The sequence below is a fragment of the Grus americana genome, chromosome 31, assembly GCF_028858705.1.
Source record: "Grus americana isolate bGruAme1 chromosome 31, bGruAme1.mat, whole genome shotgun sequence".
Classification (NCBI taxonomy): Eukaryota; Metazoa; Chordata; class Aves; order Gruiformes; family Gruidae; genus Grus; species Grus americana.
In genome coordinates this window covers 481,439-501,429 of record NC_072882.1, presented here as the reverse complement: position 1 = coordinate 501,429, position 19,991 = coordinate 481,439, and the positions used below count along the sequence as shown (strand labels likewise).

Here is a 19,991-nt window from a genome sequence, read left to right as displayed (position 1 = left end):
TTTTGGGGAGCAGGCGCAGACCCCCAAGGCACCGGGACACTGATAAAGCAACCAGAATGCCGTTTATTGATCACTTAAATCCCTGCCTCCCGCCAGCCCGGCTGGGCACCAGACCGAGCCGCGGCCAGATCCGAGCAGTACAGACACCGGAGGAGAAAGTACTGTAAAAAACAACAAAACAAATGCAAATAAATTAAGTTCCCAACAAGTAAACGTAAGCAGGTTCTGAGGTGCCTGTCCACGGTACTTCAAAAAATAAAATAAAAGGGGGAGGGGGAAATAAAAAACAAGAAAAGGCCAAAAAAAGTACAAAAAAAATACAGAACCAGAGTCACAAGTGTCTGAAAAGTAACACCAGTAACAGCAGAAAAAGCAGAGCCAAGCACTGGCAAACGAAGGCGGGACGGCGTCTCGGGGGGGAGACGCCTGGGGGGGGAGAAGCATGGGGATCCGTCCCCCCCGGGGAGGAGCAGGGCTGGGGCATGCACGGAGAGAGGGGCTCGAGGGCGGCAGGGCACCACGGCGGGGGAAAGGCCGGTCCCCAGCCCCGAGTCCCCCCCAAGCCCTCGGTGTGCGCCGGGGGCTCGGTCGCAGCTGGTTTGGCTCCGGGTGACGGCACCCAATTCGGGGGCTCCCCCCAGCCAAGCCCCTTCTCCAGCCCACAGGAGGGGGGGAGCGGACCCCGCTGCTGCCGTGCTGCGTGGTCGGAGGCAAGGCTCGGGGAAACGGCGGCGGAGAGATGCCGCAGAGCGAGGAGGAAAATCGAGAGAGGGAGAGAAAGCCCAAGGAGGATTTGGCCGCGGGGTCAGTCCACAGCAAGAGCTGAGCTGGGCCTTCAGGTTTGGGCTGGACCAGGAGCCGGGCTTTGGGAGCCCGAGGAGTCTGAGGAGTCCGGCAGAACAGGTGGAGCGGTTGCTCCTTCTCTCCTTGAAAGACATCGAACGGGGAAGCTGATCTGCAAGGGGCGAACGTGGAGGGGCCGCAGTGCGTGCTCACCGCTGGGCCAAGGGTTTGAGTAGTATTTACCAGAGGCGTTTAATCGTTTCAGCTAGGAAGCAAGAGGTTCGAGGGAACGGTGCCCTAAGAAAACCATGTCGGTGACCAGGGAACACCAGCAGTTTTGACCGGCTACGCCCGGTCTCCACCTCTGCGCCTTCCCCCTCCTCTCCCTCGTCAGCACGAAGCGTTTTCTCTTTGCAAGTCCTTAAATTTCCTCCACTCCGTGTGCAAATATCATCACCAGTCCCGGCTCTAGCACCATGTCCTCGCCCATGTGCTGGTTTTCGCAGGCCATCACCACCACGGCCTGCTTGCCGGGGATGCGCTTGGCCACATAGTTCTCGTAGTACCGCCGGTTCATCTGGCGGGTCTCCAGCGTGGCCAAGCCCTGCGGCCAGTTCCGCTCGTGGGCGTTCTCGATCAACTCGTTGATGATGGACGTGGGGCAACCGCTCTCCACCAGCGAACGCTTGATGACGGCCTGCAGCACCGCGTCCGGCGTGGAGATCATTCCACCCCACCGCGTCACCCGGGCCGGCTGCAGGGAGTTCACCCACCTGGTGACAGACAAAGGGACGAGTGGTCAGCACCGTCCGTTTTTGGCGGTTCCCACCGGAATGGAGGAGCAAGGCTGGATGGGGAATGCCTCCGTTTGCCCACCCACCCCTCCTGTTTCACCCCCAGACGGGACCCAGCTGCGGCGTTCGGCTCCGCCGTTCCCTCCCCAGAGGGAGGGGAAGAAAGGACGAGAGGAGAAGCCGCTTCCTCCGGCCTTTCTCACGAGGAGGAAGGAATCTGGCAGCTTCCTGCGAGCGGGCAGGATGCAGGTGGAAGAATAAAAACGGTCTGAACCCATTGTGCAAGGAGCTCACGTGCCGCCCCCCCAGCAACTGCCCTCTCGCTTTTGGGGAGCGTTTTCTTCTCAAACTGCGCCTTTGCCTCGGAAGGCGCCTCACCCCCTCCCAAATCCGTCGGCGAAGGCGGCAGAGTCCCAGCTCCACTCGTGCCCCGACGTGGGGGTCCCCAGCTCCTCCCCAATCAGCATGAGGACCAGCACTTACTCCAGGATCTCATTGTATTCGATTGTCTCCTCCAGGTTCTGCAGGTTGGGGTTGACGCTGCGGATGGCGCGCATGTAGGCCTTCAGCAGCTGGATGTCCCGTTTCTACAACAGGCAGGACACAGCGGGGTTTGCAAAAAGGAGTCAGCACCGCGACCCCACGCCACGGAACCAGACCCCAGCGCGGCAGAGGGGAGTAACACGTCCCTGCCCGTCAGCTGGGCAGCAGAGTCCCGGCTGCGCTCAGCATGGGCTGTTCCGCGGCCACTTTCTTCATCCACAAAGCTTTTTTTGGCGTTTGGTGTCCCAGCAGGCGAGATGGACCCTTCCCCGTGAGAGACCCTGCTGTGTGACAGCCCCCTCGCACGCACGGACCTACCTGCTCGGCCAGCTGATGCTTGTGCTCTGCCGAGGTCTTCTCCAGCTCGGCGATTCTCGTCTGCTGCTGTTGCACTACGGATCTTAAATGCTTGATGCAGTTGTGGTTTGGCAGCTCATCTTTGGGCATTTCCAAGCTGCAGAGCATTATAAAAAAAGGTGGAGGCCCCACATTAGGGAAAGTTACACACCAGAGCACTCGGCGTAAGCAGTCTCCAGAACAAATCCAGTCGTGGAGGACTTGCCAAGGGAAGCCCAGCACCAGAACCTCTGATAGGCGCAGGAAGCCTGTTCCCTGCCGTGTCTCCGGGCCGAGCCAAATGGTCTCGGGGAGAGCTACGGGAACAAACCACCACCAGGTCGGCAGGCGATGGGGATTTTCCTCCTCCAGAGTGACCGGGGTTCAGAACCAGGGCCCCTAGCAGCCCACGGGCCTCATCCAGTCCCTGATCCAGTCCCTGAGTGTCCCCAAGCCAACAGTCAAGTCACCATCTGGCTGGCTGGTTACAGCACGTGAGCGTGAAGGTATCGGCACCCCGAGCGTAGGCGCCGAGGCCACACCAGCCACCCACCGCTCCTGGCTCTCAGCAACACGTAGGAGGGAGCAGAGCCTATGCTGGAACTCGTTCCGGGGGGCTGGAAGGGCTCTGGGCAGATTCAGAAAGGTTCCAGTACCCCGTTTCCAGAAGCCAGCTGACACCAAAGCCCCAGCAACGAGCTGAAGAGCCAGGGGCTTTGATCCCAGTTTAAAAAGAAATGGCTTTGACTAAAAAAAATCCTTCCCAAGCCTTTCTGCAGCACCATGGCCTTCAAAGCCCTGCCAGCCTCAGAGCTCTGCGCCCAGGGGGCAAAGGGGTGCCAGGCACCAAACCCTGGGTTCCTTCCCCGAGCCTGTGGTCCCCGGTCTGCCCACCCTCTGTGGCAGAGCCCCCCACGGTCATCCTCACCCGCATCCCTGCTCGCAAGTCACCGGGCGCTTCGGATTGTGCTCGCAGTCATTGAGGTGAGACATCAGGTTGTCAAGTCGCACAACTGCCGTACAGCCGAAAACAGCGTTGTCGCAAGTGATCTGCAGCTTCGAGAGCATATTACGCATGATCCGTGGGACGGGGCGGAGGTGGGCAACCGTCACGACGCTGCGGTCCACGGGGCAAGTCTGCTGCTGGGAGAACCACTGGGTGATGCAGGCATTGCAGAAGGCGTGCTCGCAGTGAGGAGCCTGCGGAGGGGCAGAGAACAGCCGGGCGTTACTCTCACCCGGCGGGGAAGCGTGCGCTGGCTCGTGTGTGGACAACCTCGACCAGAGAAAGGCTCTCGCTCTTCGAGGGGCACACAGCAGCTACACGCATGCTGCCTCACGGGAGGAAAGCAAAGGGAAGATACACCTCCATTACACGAGCAGGCACAATGCCCGTGCACGGGAATGCCACCGAAAGCCAGGCCTGTAAAGACCAGCACCTTCCACGCCTCCATCCAGCCCTGGTTCCCAGTTGCATGCCCCAGCCCCACCAAGGTGCTCTCTTCCCCCCAGACATGCGGTGTCCTGTGAGCAGGTGGGCTCCCCAGGACAGGGCACGGACCCCTCAGAGCAGCGCTTCGGCTCTGCTCTCTCCCAGGTAATGCTGCCTCTTGGAAGGGCTGAGGGGGCAAGCCAGATCGGGATGCTAAATTTAAACATTTTCCAGGGCAGACTGGAACGTTACTTCACTGTATTTACACAGCTGGGCTCTGCTCTTACATTCAAGCTGCAGTTGAAAGAGTACAAGATTGGGAGGGGAAGCGGGATGCATGCCAGCTCTTCAGCCAACACCGATCTTTCTTCCACAGAGCAGAAACCCAGAGCTACAGGAAGGTCAGACGCATTCAGAGCTAAGTCTTGCTTACAAGCTGCTCCCTCAGCACACGGCGCCTTGCAGGCTGCCTTGTACCAGCCGACACAGGCAGCCGACGATTGCAGGACGTACACTGGATTAGGATTCACCCGTTCAAGCTACAGGACCATCTTGGGAGTTTTAGTGGCGTCGCAGCTCAAGCCAACCAGCCCAGCCCAGCGTCTGCGAGCCAGCGGGCAGCTGAGCCTGTGTCAGACAAGGCAGCACGTGCCAGGCTCCGGCACAGGGACGGCTGCTCCTCTCCCTCGTGTTTTCCTGAAGTCCTGCTCTCCGAGGCTTCGGCTCTCCATGGTCCTCCCCCGAGCTGACCCTTCTGCTCCCCTTACAGTGTTTTTGTCCTCCCAAGCCCACCCCCACCGAGATGCAGCGATCAGGATACCCCAGCATCACCAAATGCAGACTGGAGATGTGACAGACAATAAACCAAACCAGATTCATTGGCTACTGCGTGCCCAGAACACAGGGACGGGCCCTGGGGAATCTCCATCCTTGGAGATATTCAGATCTTGGGGCTGGATATGGCTCTGAGCCCTCCAAGAGATCAGCAGGGGTGGCCCTGCTTTGACAAGGCAGAGGGACCTCGTTGGGAGGGAGGAACAAGCAAACAGGGCTCAGGAATTTGCCCCTTTGGACCAAGGCTTGGCAGAGGGCTTGGCTTGCGTTGCTAACTCATGCTAGCTCCAGTTATGGCGGCGCTGGCAGGAGCAGGAGGGCCGGTACCCAGCAGAAAGGCTGTTAAACACGCTTGAGAAAAGCCTGGGAACAAGGGAGTCTGTAATACCACGTTCTCAAAAGGAGATTTAAATAAACTTGCGACTTTCCCTCTGGTTTATGTGATGGCCCATGATCACGTTCACATCTTGACAGACTTTTTAAAACCGAAGCTTGTTTTGACATAGCAGATTAGTGTAGCTGGAAGGTGCTAACACATGATTTTAATGACAATAGATTGCAGTTCCACACAGCCCCAGCCCACTGGCACAGGGGCACACAGCTCCCAGCCTCTCCGGCGGGCAGCTTACCACTGCAGCACAAATCACAGCTTTTGTGATGCAGTCCATTATTAAGCAATGAAACTGCAATAATTATGCACGCGTTTCAGATTATCTCAGTTTTATTTTAATCCATTTTATTTCAAATTAAGCTGGATTTACCCAGAGGGTACTGAGCTACCAGCACATGGCTGCAGCTCTGCCAGCGTAGGAATGCAGACCCTGAAGGGAAAGGATTGGGGGGGGGACGGGGGACACCCAAGTCCCATAGAGAAGCCAGCTCTGCTCAGCCCCCAGTGCTCCACTGGTGAGGGGCTATAAAAGCCCACTAACCCCAGGACATCCCCCAAACCCCGAACATCATTTCCACCAGAGCTCACGCAACTGCAGACTTTTATCCCTGGTGCTGCTTCCTTACTCGTGCTGTTGTCTTAAGCCATTAGTAGGAAAGTGAAGAATCCATTGAGCTCACCTAATGCACACGCTGTGTGTGGCGCCCATCATCTGATCAAGACATCTAGAAGTCTGGAGCTGCAATCGGAGGCTTTCAGTAGCCACAGTCAGTGCTCAGACGGAAACCTACCTGAACCGGCTCCTCCAGGACCCCGCTGCAGATGGGGCATATAAGGTCTTCATCAACATCCCCCTGAAAACGTGCTACATCATACCCCATTGCTCATCACCGATGCCAGAACCCTGTGGAGGGGAAGAAAAGAGCGGTTAGGAGCATCCCGCGACAGCTGGACAGAGCAGACCCCGGCCCTCCCAACAGCCTGGTTGCCAAATTTCTGCTCTCTCCTCCCCGAGTGGCCAGCTGGGGTAGCCCCGGGCACGGCTGGAGCTCACAGGCAGCGCCGTACGGAGGAGCGCGTGAGGGGGAAGCAGTCTCAGCCCCCTTTGTGTGTGCTGAACTGCTCCTCCGTTTTGACGCGCTGCTGGCATTGCCTCTCCCACACACTTTATTACTAATTCTGCTGCAATTTTCCTACTTGCTGGTTTGTTAGGGTTGGTTTTGCAGAGTCCTATTTGGTTTGTAGAGGAGAGGACAGCACAGGGGCACCTCTAACAAGTGAGCCCACTCCCGCAGGCTGAGAGCAGTGGGATGTGTGCCAGGGACCGTTCCTGGGTGCGGCCATCGGCTGCAGAGGAGCCGGCTCCTTCCCTGGGGACCTCAGCTGGGTGCTCCGGCGCCTGGACGATGGGTCCCCACGACTCGCCAGAGCTGGTGGGGCTCCTGCTTGCAGCACAGAGGGTGTGCAGCCCCGAGAGCAGCCCCACAGGCACCGGGTCCCCATCCGTCCCCACCGAGGACGGCATTCCCAGGTAACTCCGTTCATCAACTTCTCATGTTATCTGCCAGAGGCCGACCTTGAGCTCTGCCCCAGCACACTGGCAGTTACCGGTTCCTCTTTGCTTGTCCCTAAAGAGCCAGCTCTTCCTCTCCCCTTCTCATCAACATCAAAGGCGGTGACAAACCGCCACACAGATTCACGCTGCACTTGACTTCAGATAAAGGAATCCCCACCCCCAACACAAACAAGCGCCAGGAGGGACGGGAGGTGTGCGAGGGCACGCGGACACCGCGTGAAACCACCATCCACGCAGTGAGAAGACTGCGGCACGGCAGGACTTCCAGCTGCGCAAACAGAGGGGCAGCTACCTGCTCTGGAGGGTGGGTAGAACTCGCCGTGCTGCTGCTCCGTAGCCGGATGCGGCCACCCAGCCACGGCCGGCCGTACCGAGCTCCAGCACCTCGGCCGAGGTGCTTGCGCAACGCCACGTTGCAGCTGAAAGAGCTTCGGCTCTAGACAGACGCAGCGAGCAGAGCTGGATGCGGACAGCACCGCGTCTGCTCAGCTAGAGCAGCGAGGGAGGAGAGAAGGTGATGGATGGACAGAAAGGGAGGCTGCAGGTAACGCAATCGCTTCGTGGCTGGCCCTCGGGACCCTCCCCAAGTCAAAGGGCAGCAGGGAGGGACTTGAATCAACCCGCTGGACACAGTGAAAGTCAGACGACAGATAAAACAGCTCCACGTGCTGCTTTGCTTCCACAGAGCAGGCACAGACAAAAGACTCCTCAGATGGAGGCCGGGGTGGGGAAAGTCCCTGTGTCAGAGTTTGCAATTCAGATAACGAGATTAACGGCTGTAGGGAGAACGGATCTCCCAGCAACTAGGATCGGGTGCTCTTAAACCTTCCCACGCCTTTGGACAGATGCTGCTCTCCACTGGGAGGGAACCCAAATTCCTTCCCATCCCTTTATGGGCCACTGGCACTGCAAGCCTCAGCACCTCCAACACATTTACATTGGGTTCAAACCAACTGGAAGGGCAAACACGGATGTGGAGGACCCAGCACAACAGCTCCTGGCTGCCAGCTGAGCCACAGCACCCACACAGCCTGCTAAGCCCCCCCCCCCACCATCGAGGTGCTTCGCTTCGCAGCTGGGACCGCTCTGACCTTCTCTGGTGCTCGGGCACTGGTTCATGCCCCGGTGTCTCAGTGTGCCTCTGAATCCAGGAGCAGCTTCACAGACAGCCTGCCCTCTCCTCCTGCTCGGGAGTCAGCACCTGCTCTGCACGGGCACTCGGGTATCAGGCACTGCTGCTCCAGAACCGCACTCCCCAGCAACTCTGCCTTGTCTTTTGCTTCCAAATTCCAACAGCATCCTTCCAACAAACAGCTGGGCAAGACACTAAACGTCTTCACAGCCACTCAGGAAAGAGCGGAATGGAGGGCAAAACGCGAGCACTGAGAGCCAGCTTTGCCATCTGCCAAACAGAAGCCACATCAAAACTTCCGCCAGGAAAATTTCAGCACCTGCACGAGTCTGAGCGCCTCTGAATTCTTCTCATTCCTCGACCCAGCTGTTTCCCCTTCTGCCAGAGATTGTCTGTGGGGCTCTGCCAGCACGCTGAAGCAAGAAGCACCCTGCTGTTATCACGAAGCAGAAACAGGAGACCTGAAAGCATGTCCAAATGCTCGAGTGAGATGGAGCTGGCAACCCAATCTCCCTCCTGCTAGATCCAGAGGTGAATTAACGACCTGGCCCCGCAGGATACTGGATACACTCATCCTTCCCTCTGCTCAGCAACCTGCAGGACGGCCCCAAAGAAGGTATCGTATAGCTAATATGAGCAAGTCCTACTTGCGCAGTGCTACTCAGCAAGAGCGATGATTCACGGGCTGCAGGGATCCATCACGTGCTGAACCAAAGCACAAAGAGCTTAGAAAATACCTTTCCTGGAAGGGCTGGCAGAGGCGCTCAGACGCTGGCGTGATGTTGAGCCAAACCATCTGCAACACGGGCAAGACACCATACAGGGGAGGGAAGGCTGAACCCAGGCAAACCCACTGTTGCAGGAAATTACTTCTGCAGTAAACAGCAAGTGCCACCTATGATTATAATTGATTTAAGCGAATGAGATTCCCAATCCTGCCCTCTCCAAATACGCACGGCTTCCTGACCCCAGCACCGTCAGCCTCCCTAGGGCTGGGTAGGGAGAGGGGACAGATCGCACAGATCAGAGGCCAGTCGCAGAACTGGGCTTTAGCCCAAATTACAGAGAAAAGCCGGGCTAAGCCCCCCGTCTTTGTAGATTGCCATCTTCTTGGCCTGGGGACTCCAAGTGCCTGCACCCGATCTACATGGCAACAAGGGCTTGATGGTATCGGAGAGGATCAGTAATTAACAAGTCAAAAGCACTTTGACATTCCTGCCCTTACCCAAAGCCTCCTCAGCATCCACCAGCCCAGACAAAGGTTCCTAACAAGCCCTCGGGGAAGCAGAGGGGAGGAAAGAGGAAGGCAACAACTCACTCCCCAGCTGGTTGGAGCAGCGGCCGGCCCCAAGCCTGTCGCATCCCCACGCAGGGATCTCCCAGCTCCCCAGTTGCTACAGAGGGCCAGCATCTTGTCCCAAGCCCCAACTTGTGCTACTCTTCCGTCCTCCCCACAAACCCGCCATTTAAATAGGCAAATACGACATCTACAAGTGAAGGCAGCCCATCACCGTGACCTTCCCCTGCTCCGGTCACAGGACGTTCATTCCTACATACCCAATGCATTGCGGTTTTGCTCCAAATCTTGGGCAAAAAGGGATTACTTTCGGTTGTCTGGCATGAGCTTACCTCCGCCCTTCAAATGGCAGCGCAGGGTCACAGCGAGCAAGGCTGGGGTTCTCTGACCAAAGCGTATCTGCCCGTCTGTCATGTCAGCAGCAACCGTACAGATAAGATTTCCGTGGTAATACTGTGCTGTCTGCCAGCACGATAACTAACTGTTCCTGCCCCCAGAGGAAAATTCAATTGCTGAGAATTTTTTTTTTTCTGTTGACAAAAGGAAAGTTAATGGCTTAAAAAAGCTCGCCCTCCTCCTTGAAAAAAAAAAGTCTGCATGGGAGCCTGTGGATTTGTTCCACGGCCCCCAAAGCACATGTTCACATGTTCCCTCCTTTGTGCCACAATATGTTCGAGCCGCTGGATCCCAGACACTCTGGCTGAGCCAAGCTTTCTGCCTGCTCAACCGCTCCAGGCACAGTCTGTGGAACAAGCCAGCATCTACCGGCTCCAGAGGAGCTCTCCACTCTGCCAGCACAGGGAGGCTGACTCATCCGCAGATCGCAGGGTTGTGCTTCCACGCTCCTGCGCACCCACACAGCCAGCTCTCCTCGGTCAACGGCTGTTCCAGGCTACAAGCACACCTGGAAAGGGCCTGGCCCTCAACAGCTTCGCTGGGGAAGCAGCATCTGCCACGAGATCTTACCAGCACTGTTGGCTGCAGGACGCGGGGCAGGAGCAGACACCTCCACCTGCGCCACGCAAACAACGTGCCAGGCTGTCGGGAGACACTGACTCACTCCCAGGAGCTGACGAGTACAAGCAGCATGAGCAAGGACCAGCGCAGAAGTAGACAACAGCACTGGAAGGGAAGCGAGTTTCACCCAGGTAAACGACATGCTGGCTACAGAACTCGCCCGGAGCCCAAAGTTTGAAAGAGGCACCGACCCGCCTCGACCCACAGAGCGGTGCCAAGTGGAACAGGCGACAGGGACGACTCCACGCTCACGCTAGAGCTCACGAGATAAGCCAACCTGGTCCAAGGCAAACGATAAATGATAATAGCGAGAACAAAGCGATCGTGGGAGCGGAGCCAGCACCTACCTACTAAATACACGGCAAAGTAATACGCCTGGGAAAAATCAAGCACAACGGTCAGTAAAGCCAAGGATGGGACAAAGAGCAGCGACCGCCCCAGGGCCTTGTGTTCGAACGCAGAGGTGTCCAGCTCCTCCCCGGGGACACCAGCCGCTGCCAGCTCTGCTGCCTGCCCTCCTTCGGGCAGCAGATCCGCACAGCCAGTCCCTCTTCTGAGCCAGCATCTGGTGCCAGCTCACTAGAGAAGCCCATCCCTTCTTTGGAAATACAGAAGACCAGACAGAATCCCTTAAAAAATTAAAAACAAACAAACAAAACAAATCAAACTTAATTAGCCTGTGCTAGAAGTCTCCAGTGTCAGGCTTTGCCTGGTTCTCAGGGAAAAAAAGACACCATTTTCTCATTATTTCCAATATAAATGTTGTCAACAGATACCAGAGCTGCTTTGCAGCTGGGATAGCTCAGGAGAAACCTGTTCTGTGAGCAACGGTGTTTTTAATAATCTTTCCTAATTTCATCAGCTTTGCGAGCCAAAAGAAATAGAATTAAAACCCGAAAGCAAGGGGGAGGGGAGGAAAGGCAGAGAAAACAACATATGGATGCAAGAGGGGCTGTTCTGTAGCAGCTACAGCCCAGCATGGGAGCCAGGACACCAGCGATCTTCTCGCTGGTTTGCACTGTGTGTGTTCTGGGGCACCACGCTTTGTTGTCTCTGTTCCCCTGCTGTGAGTAAATACATCTCCGGGGGGGCTGCACGGTTTCTGAAGCCGTCTTGCTGCCGCTGGAAAGTTTCCGGGGGTGGGCAGGGGGAAACATGACCCAGAAGCTTAAAGTCATCAAGTTTTGCAGCAATTGGCTCTCAACCTGCATCAGTTTAAGATGGCCTCTGCTCCCAGGAGTCACACCAAGGAAAGAGACTGCTGGCACTGCCGGTGGGACAACAGAAGATCTGGGACATCCAGTCACCAAGCCCAGGCGACGACTCGCCTGCCCTCCTGCCAGTGCCGCTCGCTGCGGCTCACGACATCCCCCGGCATCTGAAGCCCGTGCACTGTAGAGCGCGGCACAGTCAGCAGCTGTGACAAACAAGCCACGTTGTTGAGAGGAGTGCCCAGCACAGGGCCACCCTGCTCTGGGTTAGGGCCACCCGGAGCCGTGGGGTGCTGGGGACCCATCAGCCAGTGCTGGCAACAGCCCCCAGTGCCACACAAGAAAGGAAGAGCAGGCCGAAACTGAAGATTAACAAGAGCAATATTGAATCCGAACACACAACATAATCTAAAGCTGGCTAAAAGTCCCTCTGCCTGACCTAGTTGTCCAGCGACCCAGTTTCCAAACCACACAGCACAGCGGGACGGACACAAGCCCCGGTGCACGCTGCGCATTCCTGGCTGGAGCAACTTCCCTACGCTGCTGGGCCTGGCAGGGAACCGAAAGCGGGCAGACGGGCTGAGCAGAAATCCAAACTTTGCCCTAATCTGGAACTACGAGCTCTCTCTGCTCAGATACGGGCTCCACGAGGATTTAATGGCAAGGAAGAGCTGGCACAACGTACGTCCCGTAACTTCTCTGGAAACGAAACACCAGCAGTGCAGGTCCAGCTGCCGAACCCCCACGGCTCCCCCGCCTGGGGCTGTGCACCCCGCACCCACGTGGACGGGAGTTACGCAGCTGTGCGTTACGGAAAGGTGAAGGCAGCAAGAAGAACCACCGCTCGGTTTCATGGGATACAGGCTGGGGCCAGCCACCTTCCCCGCCGCCCTTCTCCTGCCTGCACAGGGCTTCGGCAGCTCTGGCCAGACCGTTCCAAGCGACTGCATTTATAGCCTTGACTCCTGCCAGACCCTCCTGGTCCTTCTGATCATTACCTTGACATTTCTGGTACAAAATTACACCCCGCGCCCACCTGTGTTACGCGCTGCTCGACAGAGCGGATCTGATTTCAAACGCCAGCACCGGAACCGAGCGGGGTCCAGAGTCCGCCTGTCACGGGCGATCCCCAGCTCAGCCACACACGGAGTCTGTTGCTCAGTGCTGCTGGTGAGGTCTGGAGGGGCAACTCAGCGGCCGCAGGACCGGATTCGTGGCATCGCTCTGCGTGTTCCTTTGCTTCTTCCCATTTTGTTGGCATTCGGCTTGCCTGCACGTGCAGAATGAGCCTGCATGGTTGAGTGGTTTTCCCAGGAATTTCTGTGTGCGTTTGACATCTACGGGCCACAAGGTTAAAAACCACCGGTGCGGAGGAGAGTGCTGGTCGTTTCACCCGCCCGACTTCAACTTCGCCATCAAGAGTAAGTGGTAAAGAGCAGCAGATAGAACAAACCTGTTCTGCCTGCACGCACACCAACCCGGGAACCACCAGCGCTTGGCCTGGGCATCATTAACCACCTCACTAATGACACCACCGAGCAGCAGAGCTCCCTCCCCACCAAAAAAATTGATCAGACAAACAGCCTCAGTCGAAACGTGACTCTCTCGCTTCTCTTCGGCGTTAATACCCAGGACCTCTAATTGCTGTTGCAGGAAGCAGACAGCAATTTACGGTAATTTACGCGACACTCACAGGAGAAGCCAGCGAAGCAATCCTAACAGCAGCTCCAGTTTCGGGGAAGAGCCCGGCAAGCCTACGTGCTCTGCGATACAGCGGCGTTCCTGCAGCGCTGCTTGCTCTGCGGCGCGACTTGTTAAACCCCGCACACGGACGGGTACCGCAGCAGAGCCACACTCCAGGCTCGAGGGGAACAACGACACCGAGGAGCTGGGTTTGATCGATTAACCCAACGCTAACTAGTATCTCGATTCTCGCTTACTAATCCTTCAAAGGGTTACCACCTGCTTCAACGTAATTGTTGAGCTAATGTACCTGGTTTGGAACGATGGTGACATGAGTTAATTTGTTCCTTCTCCAGAAGTGTTTCCTTCAGCAGGAACAAAACCCGACGGGCTCGACGAGCTTGCTGCAGCCCCTCCCACACCCAAAATAATCGATATCCCCCACGCCTAAAACTTTTCCCAGGTGGAGGTGTTTCTTCAAAGTGTTTTAAACAGTTAGCAGGGACTTCAGGAATGACTGACTCTAATCCACAAAGTTTTAGTACATACTATTTTGATTCAAGAGGCCACAGGCAAAACACTTAAAAATATTACTCATTATTTGCTAATTAAAGCCAACAGCATTAAGAGTACAAATCTGACAGCTCTTGCCATAAAGATTTTTCCTCCAGTGCCGATCTTCTGTTTGACATTAGCTTGCTTCCAGAGAGCAAAACATCCCAGAGAGAAAAATTAGAATAAAAATCCCTTTTTCTAAAAAGCCTTTCACAAATCAAAGAAGCTTTTGCCCAAGTACACACAGGCAAACAAGATCAAAAGGAAAGCGGGGTTAAACAATCGTTCTCGGTTGTATAATAGGAGGAAAACACATCAATCGTGAGGCCCTGCCCAAGTTCAAGATCCCGTTTCGGTAGCTGGTGGAAGGACAAACAACATGTTGACGAGCTCCTATTGCTTAACCCCTGCAGAATCAGGCTAGAGGGCTTTGCCACCCAGCAAGTCCATTCCTTATGCTGGGAAACTCTTCCAGGATCACTAAAGCCCAGCTTATAGTCCTGGGAACACCTACAGGCATCATGCCTAGTGCTGGCAGCGCCTCAACGTCCCACGACATGAAACGACGCTACCGCTACCAAAAAAGCGCAGCCAGCCTCTCCCGGCTGGGACCCAACAAACCCATCCTGTTTTCTGTACTTTTAATGCAGCGAAAGAGGCTGGAGGCAGAATAGCTTGCTGTGGAAATCAGCTACCTCGAGACAGGAAAGCAAAAAAAAAAAAATAAATCTTGGGGAAGTTCCTCGAGGCAGCAGCTGAAAGCCGAGCAGAAGCAACATCCGCGGACCGGATCAAACCCCCGCTCCACTCCACTCCAGCCACCCTACCTTCAGCCTGCGAGGAACACGGCAAGATCTCCCCGGTTGCCAAGATCCTACAGCCTTATGAAATGCGTAATCAAGAATCAGAGCTGACTGCAAGCCTCTGCTTCGCAACTGAAAGCGGCTCGGGGAAGGCAGTTTGCTGCTACAGATTGCTAAGCCATGGCAACGACTTCTGGGGGAAAAAAATAAAAATCACACGTTGTTTCGGAACATCAAGGTCCTGCTCTTTATTAAGATGTTCTGACAGGGTGGCCTGACCCGGAACTGCTGAGCCACCCACCCAATTCCTGCCATTGCCCTTCTGTACTTTTTTCAGATCAAGCCCTTCCAAAGCTCAGGAATTTGATCTACAGCACTGTCAAGGGGCTTTGTTGCCTCAGATGGGGCAGGAATAATACGCCAAACCCCACAGATCTGCAACGCCATGGGGACGACAGGGAGAACACTCCAAGGTCAGCACCGCTTTCGTCTCGGGGAAGCAAACCTCGCAGCAGATTTCCACAGGACAGCATTATATTCCTCCAAAAGTATTTCAACAGGAGGGGGACGCTCTCCTTTACAGGGCTACACCCACCTCCTGGCAGAGGCCGCAGTACCGCAGCCGCAGACCTGGGGTGAGACCCTGCCCGTGAACTCCCTGGCACACGAGGGCTGTCACCGATCACCCCCCGCGGCACACGAGGGCTGTCACCGATCACCCTCAGAACGGGGGACACGCTTGGTCCGTGCATCGCAAACAGAACCGCAGCCTCCCGAGCCCTGGGCTCCTCTGCCTCAGGTTAATTAGGAGGGAAATGGTTGAGGTGCAAGCAGAAACACACATTTCAGGTTTTGTTCCTGCTGCTACGAGCTCAGAATATTCTTCCCACTTGCTGCATTTCAACACTGCAAAGTCTCTTCACTTTGCTTCAGCTCTGCCTGCAGCAGCTCCTGCCTACCAGGAACCGGGGTCCTGGCACTTGGGGTGCAAGCTCCCACTAAAAACTACTCAAGCCCCCAGCTGCCCTCCCTGGCTGTCGCCCGAGCTCTGACACATCCCGCAAACCCCAGAGCTCCCGGAGGAATGTGGCGCAGCACGCTGCCACAGCCCGCAGCGTGTCTACAGGCAGATACAGCAAGAGCAGAGGAAGATGTTGCCACTGACGGCCGAGAGGCAGGAACCTGGCCCCAGCCTAATTCTGGGGGGCTGCCCTTCCTCATCCGCGGCAACAGAGGCACCGGCAGGCTCTGCACCCATGAGAAGGGGTTTTTCTGGGAAGCATTCATGGCTACAGATAAGGCAGAGAAGGCTGCGAGGGTCTGCACGGCAGATTTCCCTTCGGGAGATAAAAGTGGAGCGAACCACTTGTTAACAGCTGGGGCCATGCTGGAATTACAGAGCACAGCTTTACCCAGCTCTGCCAAGCCTTTTATCTTCTGTTCCGTTTCTTACGGTGTCAAGACACCAAGAAAATGAAAAGCTTAAATCTGAAGTTAAGCTAGTTTATATTCGGGTTCCCTCCCCCTGCCCCCCCCCAAAGCAGCAGATGTAAGTCACAGCCAGCAAAATGTCTGACTACACACATTCAGTTATAAAAAGCACCCCGCATCGCTGCTCCACCCGTACCCCGTCCCCTCCTGACTCTAACTGCTCCCCCAGAAGTGGAAGCGACGCCTCGTCCCAAAGGAAACCACGCCGGGCTGTTCGTTCAAACGGGAGCAGACGTGCTGCTCCAGTACCTGCCGCAGAAAGGCAGACGGACACCTGGCAGGCAGGAGGACACCCGGGAGCCACCGCCTCCACCAGCAGCACCCAAGAGGTCCCAGCTCCTCGAACGGTTCCCAGAGCCCCGAGACAGCTCAGCACCCCGCCAAGTCTCCACGCTCCCGCTCAGACCCACCTTCGACTATCGGCGCTGCTGTCGCACCGAGCGAGCCCAGACCGGCTGCCACATGGAAACCGTAACACGAGAAGACCGAAGAGCTTTTTGCCTTCCGTCTAAAGCACTTGAATGCGAGGGATCTCGTTAGGCTCAGTGAATAATCCCATCCTCGCAGCAGAACAGCACGGATCCTATTCAGTGAGGAGCGCTTCCTGTTTTCTGCTGCGAGGAGCCCACACAAGCTGCGAAGCCCCAGCAGTTGGCCAGTCACCAAACGGACTGATCAGCGAGAAAATGCAGGCAGAGACCGCCTGAGCGGCGCAGCTCATGGCTCGCTTTTACCTTTAGCTCTGTTTGAAGTTCGCTGCGCATTGCCTCCAGCTGTCTCCGCAGCCTTTTTGCGATGCCTTTCCAGAACTCCAGATTCATCGGCAGGTTTTGTTAACAAAGCACTTTCCCTGCAAGTCACGGGGAACCTCGCTCTCTCTCGAGCGCTCTGGGAATTCCAGAGTCTGCCCTTCTCCTTCTAGAGCACCAAGTGAAGTAAGACATACAGAAATCAGGCAGGGGCAGTTTCTAAGCCAGTTTGGCAGGACTTATTCTAAACCTCTGAAATTTAAGGAATATCGTGCTATTTCCCTGTAGACATTAATTTACACCAAAGATTCTTTAACGGCTGTAAAGCGAGAGCTGTTTCCTTCCTTGTGAACCTGCACGGGCCCAGGAACAGCAGGCTGTGATCTCTAAACGGTGATGTAGGTAAATCTGCCCAGGGAGAGACCAGGCAGCTACAAGCTGTGAGAACATGTTGCGCTGTCAGCCGCAACGAGGGGACCGTCAGGACACACAGAGATCTTGTTAGCAGAGCCAAAGCAAAGTTTTCAGATAAATATGACCTCAAAGTTCTTGGCAGCAGCCAACTGAAAGCCCCGAAAGTGTATATAAAGCAACACCCCATAACACTGCGGATATAACTCTAACCGTTCACGTGTCAGAGGCTCTATATGTGTGGAGGAAGGACTTAAAACTCATCCCCCATGCACAGATGGTGAAAGTTTTGAGAGGCATTTGATTTACCTTCCGTGGCAGAATTCCTCCCTAGGTAGCAAAGAGGCTGGGCTGGGCTGGGTTCACTCTTTTCAGGGAGACGCTCCCAATGGCCCATCTTTTCCCGTTCCTCTTCTACAGCTCAAAATGTCGTTCTTCGAGGGCCAAGAGCCGCTGCCACGCAGGAGTCATAAGGTCAGGCAGGACAGATCTAGTCACAAGGTGGGGGGGGGGGGGAAATGGAAGGAGAGGTGAGCATGGCAAAAACTGAGGTGGAAACCTGCGCCCGGCCCTCGCCCCCTCTCAGGGCCCAGATGAAGACATCCCTCTTCCTCCACACACGAACCCAGGAACCCGCCAACTTCAGCCACACAGAAGAGGAACTCTGTAACTTTCCTAAAAAGCCGGATAACCCGCACTGAAACCATCAACCTGCAACGCGAGCCCCGTACGCCTCTGACGTGGATACGCGTTGCCCTGGGGACGAGGGTCTGAAGTCGGTCAGGAGAACAGAGAACCACCGCTGCATCTCAGACAGGCCTGCCCCCTCCCTTGTCTTCCAACCACAGAGAAAAACCTCCACCTTGCCTTTTTTCTTTTTTTTTTTTCTTTTTTTTTTTATTTTTTTTTTTATTTTTTTTTTTTCTTTTTTTTTTTCTTTTTTTTTTTTATTTTTTTTTTTTTTTCTTTTTTTTTTTTCTTTTTTTTTTTTAATTTAAATTGCAAGACTAAGGGCTCCTCCAGAGCCCCTGCACATCCCAGCCTCCCTGACAGGCTGAACACGACCGAGCCGGCGATCCAAACATCGGTTGCCTCCCCGTGGCATTTTGCTTCAGAAATTCCAGCCCTCGGCCAGAACTCCACTCGCCTCAAACCCCCACCTCGCCCAGCCGGGACGAGAGGCGTTCCCAGCAGGATCGCAGCGTGCGCAGGAGAAGAAACATTTGCCCAGTAGGTAAAGTCTCAGCTTTTAAGTTACACAATCCTGCTAAAAATAGTTTCCCCAAATGCCACCTTAAGATCTTCTGACACAAATCCAAGTTTTTCTTGCAACTCCTCTGCTCGCTCTAGCATTGCAAAAATCGACAGCAGGGAAGCCCGAATCGGAAAATCTGCTTTGGTTTTATCTGCTGGTCTTGGCAACAAGGATAAAACCAGCTCAGAAACACCCCGGACGTTACCCCCGCGCTGAACCGGGCACGATGGCACCCGGCCTCCGAAGCCACCGCAAGCAGCTTTGTCATTGTCATAACAAAAAAGTTTATCTGATGCTGTTGCGCATTTTCACATTTATCACTTATAAACGTATTAAAAAAGACCAAGGCCCTTCCTGTAAGATGAGATCCCGCCCGGCTCAGGTGCTTAGCGGAGACGAGCAGCAGTACACGGCCTGCTTTGTGAAACCTCGTCGCAAATAAACCCTTATCCCATTTAATTACCGACTTCCCTCCACCTCCTACCCTCCCGGAGCAGACAGACAGGCCGCACGATGCGCTCTGAAGGTCAGGCCCCCGAGAACGGGGCAGCTGCGCGCGTTCCCCTCGGGGTGCTCTCCTGCTGCGTACGGGGGGGGGGGGGGGTGTCCCCAGCCCCACCGGGGATCAGGACGGCCCAAATCCTCGCCGGGCCACGGCAGCACCCAGAGGCTGTGCTAATTTGTCATCGTAGCCGCTTTCAGCCCAGTTCAAGCGTTTCCTTCAAAAGCCCCTCGAAGGGGAACTGCCGGTTTACGACACCGTAGTGTCGGGGGAACCAGCAGCTTCTCAGACCACCGGCGGATCTTCTGCTCCGGCGCTTCACACCGTGCGGGCCGAGCCCTGCAGGCGCCCCTGGGCCCGTCCGGGCTCCAGCAGCCGGGCTCCGGCGTCCGGGGTGGGGGGGAGTGGGGGGGCGGGACACGCTGCCAGGGGTTCGCCCCAGGCCGAGCCCAGCCGGGCTGTCAGAGACGGGCGCCCGCCCAGCCCGGCGCCATGAAGACCCCGCAGCGCCGGGGCCGTACCCGCGCCCCCCCCAGCCTCGGGGGGTTTCATGCCGCCGCGGTGCCCTCCCCCAGCAGCTCCCCCCCACCTCCGCAGCCGGGCCCGGGCCCCACCGCGCACAGGCCCCAGGAGCGCCGGGCCTCCTGCCAGCCCGGACCCGGCTCCATGGGGCCCCCGTGCCCCGGCCCAGGGCCGCAGCGGCCCCCAAGTCCCTTCCCCGAGGCGCGGGCACCCCCGGCCCCCTCCCCACCACTCCCGGTGCTGCCGGGGCCGCATTCCCCCCCCCCCCGCAGAGCCCCTGACACCGCCCCCAGGGCGCCCCCGGCCCCACGGGGCCCTTCCCCTCCCCCCCATCCCGTTCTCCCCCCGCCGAGCTCGGCCCCTCCCGCCCCACGGCTCCGCAGCCGCCCCACGGCCCCTCTCGCCCTCCCCTCACCCCGCAGCCCCTCAGCGCGGCCCCGGCCTCACGTACCGCCTGCCGCCCGGGCCGGCTCCGGGACGCCGCGGGACTGAGGGGCGGCCGCGGCCTGCACCGCCTCCCCCCGCCCGGCCCCGCCGCGCTGCTACGCAACCCCCTCCCCGCCGGAAGCTCCCACCCGCCGCGGGCCGGAAGCGACGCTCTAGCCGGCGAGAGGCACCGAAGGCCGGAACTCGCTGGTCGGGGCGGGCTCTATGACCCCCTGAGGGGCGGGACG

General features: G+C 56.8%; 1 protein-coding gene across 6 annotated transcripts; it reads right to left on the bottom strand.

Moving 5' to 3' along the window:
* Nucleotides 1–45: 45 nt before the first annotated feature.
* RNF41 (ring finger protein 41) lies at nt 46–19,939 on the bottom strand. 6 transcript variants are annotated; one of them, XM_054807159.1, is made up of 7 exons: nt 19,769–19,939; nt 17,348–17,528; nt 5,905–6,017; nt 3,385–3,656; nt 2,439–2,574; nt 2,061–2,164; nt 46–1,556 (listed from the first exon to the last, which is right to left on the bottom strand). In XM_054807159.1, exons 3-7 carry the CDS (start codon nt 5,992–5,994, stop codon nt 1,205–1,207), a joined length of 954 nt encoding a protein of 317 aa, XP_054663134.1. In that variant the 5' UTR covers nt 5,995–6,017; nt 17,348–17,528; nt 19,769–19,939; the 3' UTR covers nt 46–1,204. The 6 variants fall into 6 exon arrangements, with proteins under 6 accessions (XP_054663134.1, XP_054663140.1, XP_054663135.1 ...); XM_054807165.1 differs by having other exon boundaries at nt 5,794–6,017; nt 19,769–19,897; XM_054807160.1 differs by lacking the exon at nt 17,348–17,528 and having other exon boundaries at nt 19,769–19,937.
* Nucleotides 19,940–19,991: the final 52 nt, after the last annotated feature.